Below are 19,960 nucleotides of genomic sequence, written 5' to 3' on the forward strand. Positions count from 1 at the left end.
AACAGACATTACCCCTGCTCTCAGACTAATCACAATGCTTTGCTTGCACTTTTTATGGTCTTAATTTTCCAAAGAGTAGATGACCTCCTTATTCCTATCAAAATGCACCACCTCTCACTTATTTATAATGAAGTGCAGTTGCCAGTTAGCTGCCCATTCTGCAAGTTTAAAGTTCTATATTTTCGCAGTCTCCCTTAGTACTAATTACAGTCCTAATTTGGAGTTGTCTGCAAATTGAAATAGTTATTATTCAAAATCTGGAATCGCAAGTGTACTGTCTTAACTCTGTCCTCTTTTCTGTTCTGTAGCTAGTTTGTTATAATACATAGAATTTTCCCCTACTTGTCATGACTTCATATGCTCTGACCTTAGTCATGGGTCTACTTTGCAGTGCCTTATTGACTACCTTTTGAAGGTCCATGTAGCATCCATCGAATTATATGTATTTACTCTTTGATACAGCTGAAACAATTCAATAAGGCTAGGCAAGTATTACCTTCCCTTTTGAAATCTGTGCTGACTACCGTCATGTTTTTGATTTTGAGATTTTTTCCATTATATCTTAGAATTTTAGAATATTTATCCAATCACCACCATTACCTTAACTGATCTACATTGATTTATTCCACATCCCTTTCTTAAATATAGCTCCCCGCCAGTCCTTTGGCACTACATTTTCCCCTGGAAGTCCAAATATTCTTACTGAATTGCAAATAGTATTTTAAAGTTTACTTATTAGTCACAAGTAAGCTTACATAACACTGCAATGAAGTTGGTGTGAAAATCTCCTAGTCACCACACTCTGGTGCCTGTTCGGGTACGCCGAGGGAGAATTTAGCATGGCTAATGCACCTAACCAGCACGTCTTTTGGACTGCCAACCAGAAAAGCACCCATTTATTCCAACTCTCTGCTTCCTGTTAGATAGCCAATCCTCAATCCACGCTAACACTTTACCCCCAACTCCGTGCACCTTAATCTTCTGCAGCAACCTTTTGTGAGGCACCTTATCGAACGCCTTTTGGAAATCCAAAAACACCACATCCACTGGTTCCCCTCTGTCAACTGCACTCGTTACATCTTCATATAAATCCAGTAAATTCGTCAAACACGACTTTCCCTTCATGAATCCATGCTGCGTCTGCTTGATTGAACCATTTTTTTCCAGGTGTCCTGCTATTTCTTCTTTAATGATGGAACATGCAGACTCCACACAGTGACCCAAGCCAGGAATCGAACTGTGAGGCACCAGTGCTAACCACTGTGCCACCCACAAAAATCTATGTATTTTATAACCAAAAGAGAAAACGTGAGAAAATCTCAGCAGGTCTGGCAGCATCTGTTAGGAGAGAAAAGAGCTGACATTTCGAATCCAGATGACTCAAAACATCAGCTCTTTTCTCTCCTTACAGATGCTACCAGACCTGTTGAGATTTTCCAGCATTTTCTCTTTTGGTTTCAGATTCCAGCATCTCCAGTAATTTGCTTTTATATATGTATTTTATCTTTCCTCATCTTCTTTGAGCATTCATTCATACAATCCGTCCAGATTCAGAGTTTTATTCACTCTAGGTTTGTATTGTTGATTAACAATCACACTGTTTAAATGTTTGGTATCCTTTTTGATTTCTGTTTCCGATGTCATGCCCACCCACTTTTCATCCTTGGTAAACACAGATAGATGAACTAGTTAGTATTCCTGCCATTACACGGTCTTTACCTCAGTTTACTTTGTATATCCTTTAGTAACTCTGTACCTATCTTGTTATTTCTGTGTCTATAAAGTGCCCTATTATTTATATATTTCGATAGTTTCATTGTGTAAATCATCTTCGTCTTACAAATTTTTTCTAAGTTTTTCCTAACCTCTTCAGATTCCCTTTTGCTATCCCTTTATTGTTTATTAATTTCCCTTCATTCATCCATGATGTCTCATTATCTAGTATGTACATGTATTTTTAAAGCAGAATAAATTTCTTCGGAACACTTAAAACTATTTTCCAGTGCTCTTGCAATACATTTTCTAGTTTATTCCCCTAGTTATATCCTCAATTCCACCTAATTAGTAATAGATTTTGGGGAAAAAAGCACTTTTTTGTCTCACTCATGTCGAGTTCATCATCTTAAACCTTATTATGTCTTTGCTGGAAGCAGTCTTTGTCTATGGTGGCAGGGCGAAGACAGTGAAATGGCAGCATATTTTCAGTCAATCTTAGTGGAACCTGGGCAACCATTCTTGTAAACAATTCACTAAAAGCAATTCACAAGATCAGACCAGGGTAGGTGTTTATTTTAATATAATCACTTTGTACTTTGCATTCAACAGGACATGAAAACACTCTTTTTCTGCATTATTACTTAAGTGAAATAATTTACAGATCTCATTGTAAAAATTGCTTTGTAAATTATTTACAATACTTGCCTAACTTCAAAGATATCTACAGCACATATAGACATGCTACCAAGGTATTAACACCTACACATCGGAGAGATGTATTTTAATCAGTTCAGTTTACAGAACCAAGACTTGAAACAGTCTCATAATATTCTGAAGATCAGTGTACTTTTAAAAAATCACGGGCTTTTGGAGCGTGATCCTTCACCTGATGAAGGAGCAGTGCTCCGAAAGCTCCTGATTCCAAATAAACCTGTTGGACTTTAACCTGGTGTTGATAGACTTCTTACTGTGACCACCCAGTCCAACACCGGCATCTCCACATCATGGCTTTTACAAAATACCATAGTATTGATGACAGAATCATTACTTTAACAGATTTTTTAAAACTCATAAATCAGCAGAGATTACAATACCAACATACAGAGATATGTGTTCACACCCATGATCATTCACGTGTTGCTGAATTGCCAATCATAATCATGGCGCTGAGGAGAATTTTCAAGCAGAAGATGATGTGGCCTCTTAAAAGGAGAGAGAGAAGGATAAATAGTTAACCTGAAGTATGCTCTACATATGCAGGACCATTGGCAGAGGTTTGAGAAAAAGCTACTGTTTCCAACTGAGCAAGATTAATTTAGGAATGCACTTTTTAAAGAAAGGAACTTTCCCTCTAATCCTACCAATAGAACAAATAATGTAGACACACCCCACTCAATCAGAAATAAAATAATGAAAACCACTGTATTTTAAGATGGCTTGTCTACTTTTACTTAACTGCAAGAAGTGTAGTTGGAGCAGGGGAAGGGAACTTAGAAAAACATGGCGATTAGAAGATTTGGGACGGAATTTTCAGCTCCTCTCTGCAGCGGGCGTCATGGCAGGCAGGAGCAGAAAATATCGCAATAGCACATCGTAAAGTCAGCTTGTGGTAATGCGGTCAAGCTGCCAATGGCAGGCTGCACTTCTCACCATTCAAAGTTGGGAACTTTGTTAGCCTAAATTGCAATGTTATGCATACTTCTTAAAAGGGGTGCTCACCAGAATCCTCCCCTCCCTACAACCCAATGTTGAATCAATATGTCATGCAATCACACCCAAGTTTTACACAGTGGTACATGTGGCAAGCTACACTTTGCTCAGGACTCGAGGTTCATTCACCTACCTCACGCAGCGCTCCAGCAGCAGCTATAAGACAGGGGGGGGGGGAAATGGCTCACTTAACAACTGGGATCTGTGGGAAGGAGAGGGCCGGGTCTATCTGGGTCGTAGGCAAATTTCCGATCGCAATGGGTCCAAAATTTGAATACAAGGATTGAAGGGACATGGAGTGAGAAAAGCTTCAACATTCTTCTCCACCAGGCCTTTGGGAGGGATTTCCACTTTCGCACAGGCAAGTGCCAAGGTCCAGCTTGCAATATGAAGTAATTAGGCAGCAAAAAATGTGAATGAGGATGAACTCAGTTGGTGAGTTCTGAACATCTCTTAGACAATGACGCATTGTATTATACGGCCAAATAAAGGACCAGAAAACAGATGAGTATTCCCAGATGAGAAGAGATGCACAGCTGAGGCAGTTTATGAGTTCTTTATTCACAATAGTAGATTAGAATACATACCAAAAAAGGGCACTCATGCAAGTGTTACGAACCTAGTTGATGTTACTATTGCATGGAAAGGTCCCAGAATGAAACCCTGGATCAAAACACTGTAACTTCCACGTTTTGTTTTAGAAAACATGGATGACCTAAGTCACAAGACTGCCAATTAGCTTTTAACAACAGAAATTAAATATGAAAAGTTTTACTATAATACAATACTTTCTTTCTTCACAGATGTACACAGATTTTAAAGATAACACAGGTTACAAAATATATCTTGCATTAGGTGTTCAGTAAACACAGTCCCTGTAATCCAACAAGCTAACTATACTCAACAACACCCCACTCTGAAACCAAGTGATATCATTAGATAGCACCCTGTGGATTTCGCCTCAAATTTCCCCCAAGGTGATCATCACATGAGGCTCTCCAAACTCCACTCTCACTTTAGAATCTTCTTACAAACAATGCTTTCCCTCAGTTGTTTTAAGCAAGGATCCACTTCCAGGATTTCCAACTCTCCTTTCAGTAATTCCTTTGTCTTGAATAGCTATGAGTTTTCAAGTTTTCCAGACAATTCTCAGGGCTCCAACTACCAATTGCTCCATAAGCTGTAGGAAGATATCACCAACTTTATGATGCCCTGATTTCAGGAGCAACCATTACCAATCCCCTTCAACCACCAGAGACTTGGTATAACACCTGGGAATAAATAGGATCTTTGGATTCCTCTTGGTGAAGCATTATTTTTCTCATTTATGCTGCAGAGAGAAGACCATCAGGATGGTGGATGCTGTACTGATTACCACCATAATTGCATGCAGACAGGAGTAGGGGGAGGAGAATAAGGTGATGACGAGGGGAGTGTCAGACATGCCAATGACAAAGGATTCACCCTCATGAACGAGCAGCAGCAGGAGCCCATCCACAAACTGATGTTGTAGCTCCCACAGACTTTGTCTACAGACACCTCGCAAGATCCAGGTTGCACAGGATACGCATGCTTTCCCCGTGAATGTGCGGAAACAGTATGCCAATGCCTCCGCAAGTCCAGGGATCTAGTGGCTCACAAATACTACCTTCTCCAGGACTTAACGACTTGGGGACATGGAGGACTGAATAGACTGGGACTTTTTTTTCTGGAGCGTAGGAGGCTGAGGGGTGACCTTATAGAGGTCTATAAAATAATGAGGGACATAGACAAGGTAGATAGTCAATATCTTTTCCCAAAGGTAAGGGAGTCTAAAACTAGAGGGCATAGGTTTAAGGAGAGAGGGGAGAGATACAAAAGTGTCCAGAGGGGCAATTTCCTCACACAGAAGGTGGTGAGTGTCTGGAACAAGCTGCCAGAGGTAGTAGTAGAGGCGGGTACAATTTTATCTTTTAAAAAGCATTTAGATAGTTACATGGGTACGATGGGTATAGAGGGATATGGGCCAAATGTGGGCAATTGGGATTAGTTTAGGGGTTTTAAAAAAAAGGGCAGCATGGACAAGTTGGGCCAAAGGGCCTGTTTCCATGCTGTAAACTTCTATGAGGACATCTGTTGCCAATGGCTCCGAAAGTCACTGCCACCCTGAATCTCTCCGCCAGTGGCTCTTTCCAGGGCTCAACTGGGGACCTCGGGATCTCAAGCTTCCACATACAACTGCATCCAGGTAACAGATGCCCTCTTTGTCCAAAATTATATGGACTTCATTAGAGATCATGGTTCTTCTGAAGGATATGTTAAGATTCAACTCTGTTTAAACGGTGCCGCTCTGTCTGCTCCAGGCAGCCCACCTGCTGAGAATGTAGACAAATTATTGATCCTAGATATTGGGGTGTTTGTTTTAATCTGAGCTAATGCAGTTTTCTTTATTTTTTGGGTTGTCCCCTGGAATCTGAGAGTAGGGTTTAATTAAGTTGATTGACAAGGAAGAGTCATGTGAATGGGCAAAGCTAGGCTTACAGAGGCAAACAGGCAGTTTCTACTTGGATCTGCAAGAAGCAGGAGCTTTTATCTGCAGGGAGCAGGAGCTGTTCTCTAGCTCTCTGGAGAACGTAGTTTGGGGCCTAATAGGAAATAGATACCATTTCCAGAGGTGTTCTGGAGGCTGGTGACTAGCAGCTCGCATACCAGCATGTAAGTCTGTTGTTTGCCAACTGTCTTTGAAGAGGGATTTACGTCTATGAGAAATAGTGCTCAAATTGGAACTAACAGAGATAGACTAGCATTTAAGATTTATACTTTGTCATGTTTAAGTATTTCAATTGGTAAAAGTTATGCTAATTTCTTTTGTTATAGTTAAACTATATTGTTAAATAAAGCTGGTTTTGATAAAAGCTTCCTAATGGGTCAATAGAATCACACCTGGAGTGAAAAAACCTTATCCTCACACTAATGCCAAAATGAAAAATAGTTGGGGTCCAGCCTCTCTTCATAATATACCTTCAAGTTGCTGATCTGATTCCTACAGGTCCATTTGTTTTTCACGCCTTCTACTTTTGCTTCTTACATTTCTGTCTTTTGTTTCTCCCTCTTGTCCTCCTGCTCAGATTCCCATCCTCCTGCCATTCTATCTAGTTTAAATCCTCCCCGACAGCATTAGCAAATACCACCCCTCCAACCTCCAAACAGCCATGGCAGGCATCAACTGTGTCCAGCACGCAGTCCAGGGAGGTGCTGCTGAACTTGGGGGCCGCAATCTTCTTCAGTTTGGCACATATTTGCTTGCTGTGCATCAGTCTGGGTGTGTATAATTGCACTTTAAATATAGTGCCCGGACAAAGCAGCAGTGAGTCACTGTGTGACAGGCCAATCGGAGGCCACCCACCAGTATTCCAGTGTCTTCCCATAGATGAATACTTAATGAGATCTTCAGCAGACAATACAGCATGAAAACCCACCATTGTGGCTGGTGGGAATCCTGTGATTTTTCACATCCGCCTCAACACTTAAAATCCCCCCTTGGTCTAAAGGTGCAAAAATAAGATATTAATTTTAGAAAGAAAATTGCAGTCATTAATATCTTGTTCCCTCCTATTTTTCAATCCTTGTCACTGAGCCATGAACTTCCTGCAGCTAACTGTACATGGTCGACCTACTACCACCACTGATGCGACAGAACATTAATCCTTCGGTGTTCTTTTGTCTCCATGAAAAAGCCACTTGGTCTCCATTCAATAGCTTATCCATACTAGTAGACTGAAACTATAATCTATGTCACTCCAGTCAATGGCAATGGAATTACCTGATTCTACAATATACTAGCAAATCATACAAGCAGGATTTAAAAAAAAAATTCATAACATTACAATTGCTAGAATTGTAATATTATGGTTACCATTCAATCCACAGGTTGTGACATGATCTTAGAGATTAGCCTCTCCCTTCTGAATAGTTTTCTTTCAAATATAATACAATTTCCATTAAGGAACTCATCCTACTGCAACAAGAAATGGGAAAACTTGCATTTGTGGATTTTTTGTGTTTCTTAATTGCAGTTCCTACATTTGGTATCCTTTTTGTCTTTCAAAGTACCAAAAGATTAGCTTCACAAACCTCTGGCTATCTAGAATCAAACACTGGAAATAATAAAGAGAAGATATCCTTTGTGCAATGTATAGCCAAAGTATATTCAGCCTATTTTAGATTTTTTTTTAAACATCTACTACCCTGAGGCCAAAAACATTTGTTTAATGTCTCTGCCATTTCCTTATTCGCCTTTATTATTTCTCCTTGTCACTGCCCAACAGACACACATTATTCTTGCTAATCTCTTCTTTTATACATATCTTTAGAAGCACTTTACAATCTGTTTTCATGCCTCTTGGTAGTTTACTCCCACATGTTATTATCTCACCATTGATTTCTTTGTCATTCTTTGCTGAATTTTAAAATCCCCGACCCTTAGGTTTATCATGTATTTTGGCAATGTTATAGGCCTTTTTCTTCAGTCCAACCTTACCTTTAACTTCGCATTAGCCACAGATGGACCATTTCCACCCCCATCCCATGTCTTTTTTTCTTTAAGGAATTGTTTATTTATTGTAAATTATGGTTTTTTTGGTAATGTTTGCCATTGCTTATTATTGCCACACCTTTACCCTTACTTTCCTAATCCACTTCAGTCACTCATGACTACTGATAGGGATCAAATCAGAAACTCCATGGTATGTTACGAACTTAGCCTAGACCCCAACTTTTTTTGATGTTGGCATTAGAGCGAGCATAAGGTGTTTCGCTCAAGGTATGATTCAATTGACTTACACTAGGAGCCATTTATTAAAACAAACTTTATTTAACAATACAGTTAAAATATAACAAGAAGAATTAACATAACTTTTATCACTTGAAATACTTAAAACAAGACACGGTATAATTCTTTCAGGAGATTCTGGATTGATTATTTCAGGAGATTCTGGATATGTGCAGAAAAAATAGGGTTGTTGAAGTGGGAGACTTCAATTTTCCTGGTATAGACTGGAAAGTGCTTAGGGCTGGGGGTCTGGACGGGGAGGAATTTGTAAAATGCGTACTGGAAGGTTCTTTGGAACAGTATGTAGATAGTCCAACTAGAGAGGGGGCTATACTGGATCTAGTTCTGGGAAATGAACCCGGTCAGGTCGTCAAAGTTTCGGTAGGGGAACATGTGGCAAATAGTGACCACAACTCTGTTAACTTTAGGATAGTAATGGACAAGGACAAGTGTTGTCCTAAGGTTAGGGTGCCAAATTGGGGGAAGGCTAACTATAGCCGGCTTAGGCAGGAATTGGGAGAGGTTGTTCGGGGGTAAGTCCACGTCTGGCATGTGGGAGTCTTTTAAGGAACAGTTGATAAGGCTGCAGGACAGGTATGTGCCTGTAAAAAGGAAGGATAGGAAAGGTAGGATTCGAGAACCGTGGATAACAAGGGAAATTGAGGATCTGATCAAAAAGAAAAGAGAGGCGTACGTTAGGTCCAGGCAACTGAAAACAGATGGAGCTCTGGAGGAATACAGATAGAGTAGGAAAGAACTAGGAGTTAGAAGGGCAAAAAGAGGTCACGAAATGTTCTTGGCAGACAGGATTAAGGAGAATCCTAAGGCATTTTATTCATATGTTAGGAACAAAAGAGTTGTCAGGGAAAAAGTCGGACCTCTCAGGGACAAAGGAAGGGAATTATGCTTAGAACCCAAGGGAATAAGGGAGATCCTAAATTAATACTTTGCATTGGTATTCACAAAGGAGAGGGACTTGTTGACTGGGAGTGTCTCAGAGGGAGGTGTTGACCCGTTAGAGAGAATCTCCATTACAAGGGAGGAAGTGTTAAGGTTTTTTAGGTAACATTAAAACTGACAAATCCCCAGGGCCTGATGGCATCTATCCCAGACTGCTCAGGGAGACAAGAGATGTAACTGCTGGGCCTCTGACGGAAATCTTTGTTTCTTCATTGGACAAGGTGAGGTCCCTGAGGATTGGAGGATAGCGAATGTGGTACTGTTATTTAAGAAGGGTAGCAGGGATAGCCCGGGTAATTATAGGTCAGTGAGCTTGACGTCCGTGGTAGGGAAGTTGTTGGAGAGGATTCTTAGAGACAGGATGTATGCGCATTTAGAACTGAACAATCTCATTAGTGACAGATAGCATGGTTTTGTAAGAGGGAGCTCGTGCCGTACAAATTTGGAGAAGTTTTTTGAGGAAGTGACAAAAATGGTTGACGAAGGAAGGGCCGTGGATTTCGTCTATATGGATTTCAGTAAGGCATTTGACAAAGTCCCTCATGGCAGGTTGGTTAAGAAGGTTAAGGCTCATGGGATACAAGGAGAGGTGGCTAGATGGGTAGAAAACTGGCTTGGCCACAGGAGACAGCAGGTAGCAGTCAAAGGGTCTTTTTCCGGCTGGAGGTCTGTGACCAGTGGTGTTCCGCAGGGCTCTGTACTGGGACCTCTACTATTTGTGATATATATAAATGATTTGGAAGAAGGTGTAACTGATGTCCTCAGCAAGTTTGCGGATGACACGAAGATGGCTGGACTTGCGGATAGCGATGAACATTGTCGGACAATACAGCAGGATATAGATAGGCTGGAAAATTGGGCGGAGAAATGGCAGATGGAATTTAATCCAGATAAATGCGAAGTGATGCATTTTGGAAGGACTAATGTAGGGGGGAGTTATGCAATAAATGGCAGAGCCATCAACAGTATAGAAACACAGAGGGACCTAGGTGTGCAAGTCCACAAATCCTTGAAGGTGGCAGCACAGGTGGAGAAGGTGGTGAAAAAGGCATATGGTATGCTTGCCTTTATAGGACGGGGATAGAGTATAAAAGCTGGAGTCTGATGTTGCAGCTGTATAGAACGCTGGTTAGGCCACATTTGGAGTACTGTGTCCAGTTCTGGTCGCCGCACTACCAGAAGGACGTGGAGGCTTTAGAGAGAGTGCAGAGAAGGTTTACCAGGATGTTGCCTGGTATGGAGGGTCTTAGCTATGAGGAGAGATTGGGTAAACTGGGCTTGTTCTCCCTGGAAAGACGGAGAATGAGGGGAGACCTAATAGAGGTGTACAAAATTATGAAGGGTATAGATAGGGTGAACAGTGGGAAGCTTTTTCCCAGGTCAGAGGAGACGATCACGAGGGGTCACGGGCTCAAGGTGAGAGGGGCGAGGTATAACTCAGATATCAGAGGGACGTTTTTTACACAGAGAGTGGTGGGGGCCTGGAATGCGCTGCCAAGTAGGGTGGTGGAGGCAGACACGCTGGCATCGTTTAAGACTTACCTGGATAGTCACATGAGCAGTCTGGGAATGGAGGGATACAAACGAATGGTCTAGTTGGACCAAGGAGCGGCACAGGCTTGGAGGGCCGAAGGGCCTGTTTCCTGTGCTGTACTGTTCTTTGTTCTTAACAGCTAGCTATCTCTATAGATCCAATGTAAGCAATAAACCCAACAGACAGACATCCTCCTTCAGAATCAGTTAGAACAAAAAGACAGATGCTCACATGGGTGCTACATTTCCAGCCTTTTAACCCTTGAACAGATACAGAAAGACACCTGTCTTCTGACTCCCATACAGCAGCCTCCAGAGAAAAAGACTTATTTCCTGGCAGATCCCAGTCTCCAAATCCAGAGAGAAAAAAGAGACACAAAGAGAGCTACATCTAATATCCCAAGCAGCAGCTGATTTGATTTCTATGTGTAAGCCTAGTCCCACCCAGTCACATGATTTTCCTGTCAATCAACCCTATTCTGAAAATCCCCAGGGGAACATACTAAAATAACAGAACAGCATTAGCCCAGATTAAAACAAACAGCAATTAAGATCAATTACGCTGCTGTAGTAACAATAGGGGCTGCCGGTTATAGACAGAGTAGCACCCGTTTATAGAACTGACTGCTAAAACAAATCCTGCACAAGAAACATGACACAAAACATTTCGTAAAGGCACAATATCGTTACACTACATAGATTGCTTCCTTCAGATTTAAGTCTCTAATTTTGGATTTAACTAAAATCACTGTCAAATGCATTTTAAAATGTTATCATATTTCGGATCCACCCTGAATTTTACACAAATTACTACCCTGCTCTATGGCTTTGGCATTTTGCATACTGCTTTCATCAATCCTCCCTCGCCACCTTCATTAAAACCTTATTTATGCCCTAGTTATTTGATTCACTGGGACAGGGAGCCAAGCCTGATCTCAATGAAAGAGCTCCCTCTTTTGCTAGTACCAGTGTCTCATGAATTTAAATCACTGTCTCCCAACATCACACTTTCAGCCACACATTCAACCTTTGGATTAGTTTGTCAATTTGCATATGGCTTAGTCAACAATCCAGAGATATTACTTATGAGGATCTGCATTTTAATTTCAAGCCCAGTTCACATTTCCTCAGCAGAGTCTCATTTCCAGTTCTACCTATGAAATTGGTTCCTCCATAGACCATAGCCATTGTTTTCTCACCCACAAGTTCTTCTCCAGCCTGAAGTGATGCCCTGAACCCTGGCACCAGGCAAGCAACACGACCTTCTCAAGTCCCAGTCTGACTGCACAGAAGAGCATCTATCCCTCTGACCCTCCAGTCTTCTACCATTATCACATTTTTTAACTTCCTGAACTTGGGAGCGTCTTCTTGTACTATGGCTCTCCTTTCTAGCTTTTCTTTTGTAGTACAGTTAAAAAGCAAATAAACAAAATATTCACGATTTTTCTTGCCAGTGGAATTCCAAGTGCTTCGCCTGAAATTCTCTTCTGCACATCAGTCCAGTTGTACACAATCACTTACTGAATCAGTGTTGGTGTGCATTTAACTAGAGAAACATATGCAATCTGTTTGCTACCATGTTCCCCGGGTTATTTGCTCTCCCATCCCAGTGATCATCATGATAACTTTCCAAAGACCTGCGCTGACTCCAAAAACAAACATTCTGCCATCTAATATACAAAAATATTTTTCCATGATTTTCGGATTCTCAAATTTTACACTTTAAGTGTATAGTCACTTGTTTGGCAGTTTTATGTGCGCTGCTTGAATCACGCATGTATACGATGATTAACTATGTGAATAAAATACTTTTTACAGCGTTATAATCTTAGTGTTTCTTGTCATTTGCCAAGCATATTCTGATACATCTGCAGTAGCTCTATTTTAATCATCATTATACATTCAGAGATGCATTTCATTCATTTGGATATTGACAAACTTACTTGTTTATTTGTAGCATTGTTTGATTTCTTTATTTCTGCCAGTTTCAGAATATAAAATACATGGTGTGTGAGATTAAGTGCTTCCAACTCCCATGCTGGATATACAAGTGTAGTGCACATCATGAAGATGGTTTCTGAAGATCAGAAAAATATAATGCCAAAGAGGTTCACTGCAGAGATAATAATCATTGAATGCATAGATGTCAGCTTCGCAGAAGATTCAAGCTAAACTTCAGAGACTTGATATAAACTAGGCCAACACTCCAATGCTGCACTGAGGTAATACTATGCTGTCTCTCAGATTAGATCTCATCTCATGTACAGGTGGATATAATAGATCCCATGGCATTATTTGAAGAATAGAGGGGAGTTCTCCAAGCTAACAATTATTCTAAACCAACACCATTGACAGATCTTATAATTTTTTGTTGTTTGTGGAACCCTACTGATTGATTAAAGTATTTCTTTATGACGCAATAGTGTCTACATCTCTAAAACCATTTCATTGGGATGTCCTGCATTTGTGAAAATCATTATACTGCTCCAAAGCCATGTTTTATATAAAATAAAACTTTTCACCAGCCTAAAACCGCTGAGCTTTAAGAGTCAAACACACAAATTAGGAGCAGGCCATTTGGCTCCTCAAGCCTTCTCCACCATTTGATAAGCTCATGGCTGATCAGATGGTGATCTCTACTTTCCTGTGTACCCATTACATCCTTTTAAACTCTGACTATCAAGAACCAGAACCTATCCAGCTCAGCCTTAAAATGTTCAATAACACTGCCCCCACTGCGCTCTGGGGCAAGAGAATTTCACAGACCTATAACAGTCAAAAAAAAACTCCTCATCTCTGTCTTAAATGGGTGAACAGTTTTCCATTGAGACTTGAAACTGGAGTTTCTAAGACAGCTGGATATTTGCATGACTGCACCTTAAATGCCAAAGCCATTAAAATGAAGTCAACCCATTTAGAAAACCCTCTGAGAAACAATGACCTTGAAGGTGTGTGATTAGATAATTACCTAACCCATTCCCAAAGCATTCAGAGAATCACCTGAGTACTCAGGCAATGAACTCGGGCTGAGAAAAGAATACACCCAGCCATAATCCAATCATGTACACCATGGGCCTTGAATCCACTAGCCCTGACCATGTTTTGTAACTGGTCAGCTGGAGGGACGGGATCATGGGACAAACCAACTAACCATTTTGTATTTCAAAAAACTGCTCTTCTCCAGACCATCCACCTCATCTGGTTGTAACAATATAAATATAGATTTACTTTTTCACTGATAAAAGTAGCAAGATAAGAAAAGTCAGAAATTTCCTAAGATATTAAATATAAAAGAGTACACAAGACCAGCAAATTGTCATAAAGTTAAATTTGTTATTTGAAGAAAATATATTCCAACTACAAAACAAATTACACCACGATGGGAATGCTAATTAATGATTGGAACTGGTTTCAGTTCAACACCATCAGCAGCACAAGGAAAGATCTTCACATTTCCCAGCAAATTGGCAACATTTTCAATTCAAACTGATTCTTTTCAAAAGATAATTGCATTGTTTCATCTATTGTGATGTGGCAAAAGCAGTGATTGTACATTACATCTATCCATGGTTAGCATTTATATGATCCATTTATCTTTAACATGTAACTATTGGTTTCAGATCAATAGCTTGTTTTTAAAGAAACACGCTGTAAACAAAGGGTGGGCGATGGCTCAGAGTTGTATCCCTGCGTGATGCAGAGAACAGAAAAGGGCTGCCTTCTTTGCAAGCATAAGAACATGAAACAGGAGTAGTCATTTGTCCCTCTGACCTTGGTCTAGTTTCATAGGATGGTTGTGGCACCAGAAAGAGCCCATTCAGCCCACTGTGTCCCTACCAGCTCTTTGCAAGGTCAGCTCTGTTAAGTCTCATTTGCCTGCCCTTTTCCAGCATTATTTTTCTGTTCAGGTGTTTTATCCAATGCCCTTTTGCACACCATGATTGAATCTACCTCCACCACCCTCTCAAGCAGTGCATTCCAGAGCCTAACTAATGTGCCATAACGTTTTGGTTCCCCAATGTCGTATTTAGGAGGTACCCGAATGATGCAAAATCCTTCTACGAAGTTCCCATGTAAGGGTTTACCTGGCAATTGTCCAGAAGTGCTGACTTCCCTTGGACAATTGCGCTGGGCTTGGAACCATACAACAAAAGCAATTTAAATCCCCCACACCCTCCTCAACCAGGCACACACCCTGGGCCACCCATCACCAGACAGGACCCTGCCTCCTGCCCCCCCCCCCCCCCCCCCCCGGTCCAACACCCCCTCTCCCTCTTAGAATCTACTTGGCTAGAACAAAGGAACAATCAAGGTGCAATTATACTGCTTCGTGTAATCCATAGGCCACCAACTAGCGAAAAGGATGTAGAGGAACAAACTTGCAAGAATTATATGGACTTACTGGGATAGTAGTTATGTAAATGGCAAAGAGGGGTAAGACCTGTGTGTGACTATTGTTATCAGTGGCTGTGAATCCTTCACTATCCCCATCTGCAAATAGGCCTGTAATAGGTCCATTTTGGAGATTTCTTTCTTTCTGCCAGGCCACTGAATAGGTCCTCGATGAGAGGAATTGGGTATTGGTCCGCACACAGGCCTGGATTTACTGACGCCTTAAAATCTCACAAATTCTCACCGAGCCGCCTGATTTCAAGACCGGAACAATTGGGGTGGCCCATTCACTGGTGGTCAGTGGTTCCAACATGCCAACATCCACCAGCCATTTCAATTCAGTCTCCACTTTAGGCTTATGACATATGGTACTGAATGTGCCTCAAGACTTTTAGGACAGGCATCCGGTTTCAGTAATTTACACACCATTCATCTCTCCCAGGGTTCTTTGAAAAACGTGTTTAAATTTTCCCGAAATGTCTTGTAAAATCATGCTCGAGTCAGCCCTCCTGTTAACCACGGCCAGTTCAATTTCAACTTCTGTAATCAGGAACATCTGCATAATGCAGGGTAGTCGCCTTTTATCACATATAGTGGCAATTCTGCAAATTGGTCCTCAACTGTACCTTCACCAGTGCATAACCTTTGATGTATATGTTTACATCTGTATATGTTTACAGTGTTATCTTGGCAGGCTTTAATGGCAGGGCGTTTAACTTATCCCTATACACTGATTCAGGTCTGAAGGACACCGCTATCCCCATATCTACCTCCATTTTCATGGTTTTCCCTTCCAGTTAAGTGAGAACCCAGAGACAATTGGTATCACCCCGTACCAACAGAATATTCAGCCTGAACTGTTGTTTCTCTGGACCATCTGCTTCCCCTACAGACTGGGCTGACTCCCTATCCTTGCCATGGCTGGCAAGATGGATCGTCTGTTTTGTCCTTCTAAATGCTTCCATTTGTTTCCCTCTCTCTGGGCTTAGTTGCACCTGACAATTATGGGCAATGTGACCAACTCACCTGCACTTGCGACATTGCACCTCATGTCCAGCAATTCGATTCCCTGTGGCCTGTCCTGCCACATCAGCAGCATTCCACTTGCAATACCGAACTCTGCGAGGCTTCCGCTACCTTGTGCGCCCAGGCACTGACACCCAACTGTGCTGCTTCTCTGGTGGCCAACTCCATAGAAGTTGGGATCTCTAAAGCAGACTTAAATTCTAAATTCCGTTCAGCTAATGACCTTTGCTGGATGGCTTCATGCCGGAGGCCACAAACCAGCCGGTCCCATTAGGCATCCTGGAGTAGGCTTCCGAACTTGCAGTACTCTGACAGTTTCTTCAGAGTTGCAGCAAATTGAGCAATGGATTCCCCATTGAGTTGGTCGCACTTATAAAATCTGAACCACTCTGCAACCATCAATGACTTGGGAGCGAAGTGAGCTTCTAACACATCGCACAATTCTTGATAAGTCTTCTCATTCAGTTTTTCAGATTGTACCAAACTTCTGAAAATAGCGAAGGTCTTCCTCCCTATGGTACTTAAGAAAACTGGTACAACCGGTCATCGCCCACCTTATTGGCCATCAGATAAGCACTGAAGCGCTCTGTATAAGGTATCCAGCTCTCTGCCAAGCCTCTTTGTCAAAGGAGCCTAGAACACCAAATTGTGCCACCATTTTGTTTTTCTGCCAGCGGAAATTTTTCTTTTCACACGAGTCTCGGCCCAAAGCCGTTTCTCCCACTCCCTTTTACTAAGAGCTCTTTCTTTGGCTGTCATGGGGAGCCGCCCGCAGCACAAGTCCCCTCAGATACCACCCCAGCGATGCCACTCCCTTGACGACCATAGTTATTACTCCTTCCCAGCCATCAACTGTAACCCGAGCCCCCTTCTCGACCACGTCCAACGACGTTTACAGCCAGCTCCCAGGCAAGTACTATCCTCCCCTGAACGGGATGTTTATACAAAGCAATGGCAGTCAGAACACTCCTACCAGTTCTTCACAGGGTTGCCATGCTTCAAGTCCTTCCCAGCACTGTCTGAAGTCCGGAGCAATGCTCAATCCCCTCCCCCAGAATGGAAATGCCAGCTGGATGCATAGGCCATCAAGCAGCCTTGTCGCCAGTTGTTCTATATGTATTTAGTGAAGTATTGTGCAAGAAGAACCACAAAGTCAGCCTCGTAAACTTAAACACTGGGAAACTATTACAGGTGTGCACTGTCACACAGTCAAATCCTGAACTGTTTAATCAGGTTCCACACTGGGGAGGAACTAATCCCCCCACACCACATATCCCAAACATTCATATATCACTTACTATACAAACAATTCTCATTACAAATAATCGCACTGTACATCTACTTTTCCAGCTAAGAAATTGCTAGTCAAATCAATGAATATAACTTGTGATAATTCTGTAATGTAGCGATCACTGGCCAAAGCATTGTTAACAAGTTTCGGCAGAGCTATTTAACTTTTTCAGCTGTAGACAGCAGCAATGAAAGTAACAACATTGTATTGGGAATTTTACACAGCGTCTCCTGCATTGGGAACTTTGCAGTGTCTCCTGTATTGGGAATTTTACAGTGACACATGTATTGGGAATTTTGCAGTGTCTCCTGTATTGAGAATGTTACACAGTGTCTCCTGTATTGGAAATTTTGCACAATGTCTCCTGTGTTGGAAATTTTGCAGTGTCGCCTGTATTGGGAATTTTGCAGTGTCTCCTGTGTTGGGAATGTTGCACAGTGTCTCCTGCACTGGGAATGTTGTACAGTATCTCCTGCACTGGGAATATTGTACAGTGTCTCCTGCACTGGGAATATTGTACAGTGTCTCCTGCACTGGGAATATTGTACAGTGTCTCCTGCACTGGGAATATTGTACAGTGTCTCCTGCACTGGGAATATTGTACAGTGTCTCCTGCACTGGGAATATTGTACAGTGTCTCCTGCACTGGGAATTTTGCAGTGTCTCCTGCATTGGGAATGTTGCACAGTGTCTCCTGTGTTGGGAATGTTGCACAGTGTCTCCTGTGTTGGGAATGTTGCACAGTGTCTCCTGTGTTGGGAATGTTGCACAGTGTCTCCTGCATTGGGAATGTTGCACAGTGTCTCCTGCATTGGGAATTTTGCAGTGTCTCCTGGACTGGGAATTTTGCACTTTGTTCCTTGTACTGGGAATTTTGATGTGGAGATGCCGGCGTTGGACTGGGGTGAACACAGTAAGAGTTTTAACAACACCAGGTTAAAGTCCAACAGGTTTATTTGGTAGCAAATACCATTAGCTTTCGGAGCGCTGCTCCTTCGTCAGATGGAGTGGAAATGTGCTCTCAAACAGGGCACAGAGACACAAAAATCAAGTTACAGAATACGGATTAGAATGCGAATTCCTACAGCCAGCCAGATCTTAAAGATACAGACAATGTACATTGTCTGTATCTTTAAGATCTGGCTGGCTGTAGGAATTTTTAAGATCTGTCTGGCTGTAGGAATTCGCATTCTAATCAGTATTCTGTAACTTGATTTTTGTGTCTCTGTGCCCTGTTTGAGAGCACATTTCCACTCCATCTGACGAAGGAGCAGCGCTCCGAAAGCTAATGGTGTTTGCTACCAAATAAACCTGTTGGACTTTAACCTGATGTTGTTAAAACTCTTCCTGAGAATTTTGCACAGTCTCTCCTGTACTGGGAATGTTACACAGCGTCTTCTATATTGGGAATGTTACACAGCATCTTCTGTATTGGGAATGTTACACAGCGTCTCCTGTATCGGGAATGTTAGTGTCTCCTGTATCGGGCATGTTAGTGTCTCCTGTATCGGGCATGTTAGTGTCTCCTGTATTGCGGATTTTACACGGTGCCTCCTGCAGCTTGTGAATACACATCTCCTGATCCGTCCCCGCCTCAGGCACGACAGCACGACCTTTCCGCAAGCTGGCAGTATACCAGCCGGCTCCGCGCTTCAACCTGGCACTTACTCGGAGGAGCACGAGTCGGTGTCGGCGGACGATGCTGACCCCGTCCCAGCCCGGCTCTCCGGACTGCCACCCTCCAGGGTGCGAGGGGTCTCGTAGCTTCCTTCGCGGGAGAGGCGCGTCGCCCTGCTCACCCCCGCGGCCCGGTAAGACATCGCCTCGCTGCCTGGAAGACTCTTTTGCTCTCCCGGTCAGCTACCTCCCGCCCTCACCTCCGCCATGTTGTCAGCATCCGGGTAATCCGGGCCCGCCACGTGATTAGCGGCCGCCTGCCCCAATGGCTCCTCGCCGGTAACCATAGTAACGAGTGAAGCTCTTAAGCTAAGTGTAAACTTAATTGCGTGTTGATATTTAGACATTGTTTGTCGTGAGCACGGACAATATTGTTCAAAAGTATGTGTATTACAATGTTAATCCAAGCCACAAAGAGTCTGGAGATCAGTTTATGGCAGATTTTAACCTTCACTAGGGGCAGCCCAAGTCACAATATTCACCTGAGACATCAGTATCTCAGTAAAGACGGAAGGAAATTGTATTCCTAAATTTCTGAGATATCCTAGACTGAGTACACCTCACATCTTAGGGTACATTTATACCAATTTTAAAGTTTATTTATTAGTGTCACAAATAGGCTTGCATTAATACTGCTGCGAAGTTACTGTGAAAATTCCCTACTCCGGCGCCTGTTCGGTTTCACTGAGGGAGAATTTAGCATCGGCCAATGCACCCAGCCAGCACGTCCTTTGGACTGTGGGAGGAAACCGGAGCACCCGGAGGAAACCCACGCAGACACGGGGAGAACGTGCAGACTCCACCCAGACAGTGACCCAAGCCAGGTCCCTGGCGCTGTGAGGCAG

General features: G+C 42.4%; 1 protein-coding gene across 1 annotated transcript in view; it reads right to left on the reverse strand.

Moving 5' to 3' along the window:
- Positions 1 to 19,346, reverse strand: part of intu (inturned planar cell polarity protein) — a 95,183-nt gene extending 75,837 nt beyond the window's left edge. Inside the window, exon 1 of the mRNA XM_078211151.1 lies at positions 19,107 to 19,346. Coding sequence (XP_078067277.1) covers positions 19,107 to 19,258 — 152 coding nt within the window. The 5' untranslated portion in view covers positions 19,259 to 19,346. The remainder of the gene's footprint in view (positions 1 to 19,106) is intronic.
- Positions 19,347 to 19,960: the final 614 nt, after the last annotated feature.

This window comes from Mustelus asterias, chromosome 1, assembly GCF_964213995.1.
Source record: "Mustelus asterias chromosome 1, sMusAst1.hap1.1, whole genome shotgun sequence".
Lineage (NCBI taxonomy): Eukaryota > Metazoa > Chordata > Chondrichthyes > Carcharhiniformes > Triakidae > Mustelus > Mustelus asterias.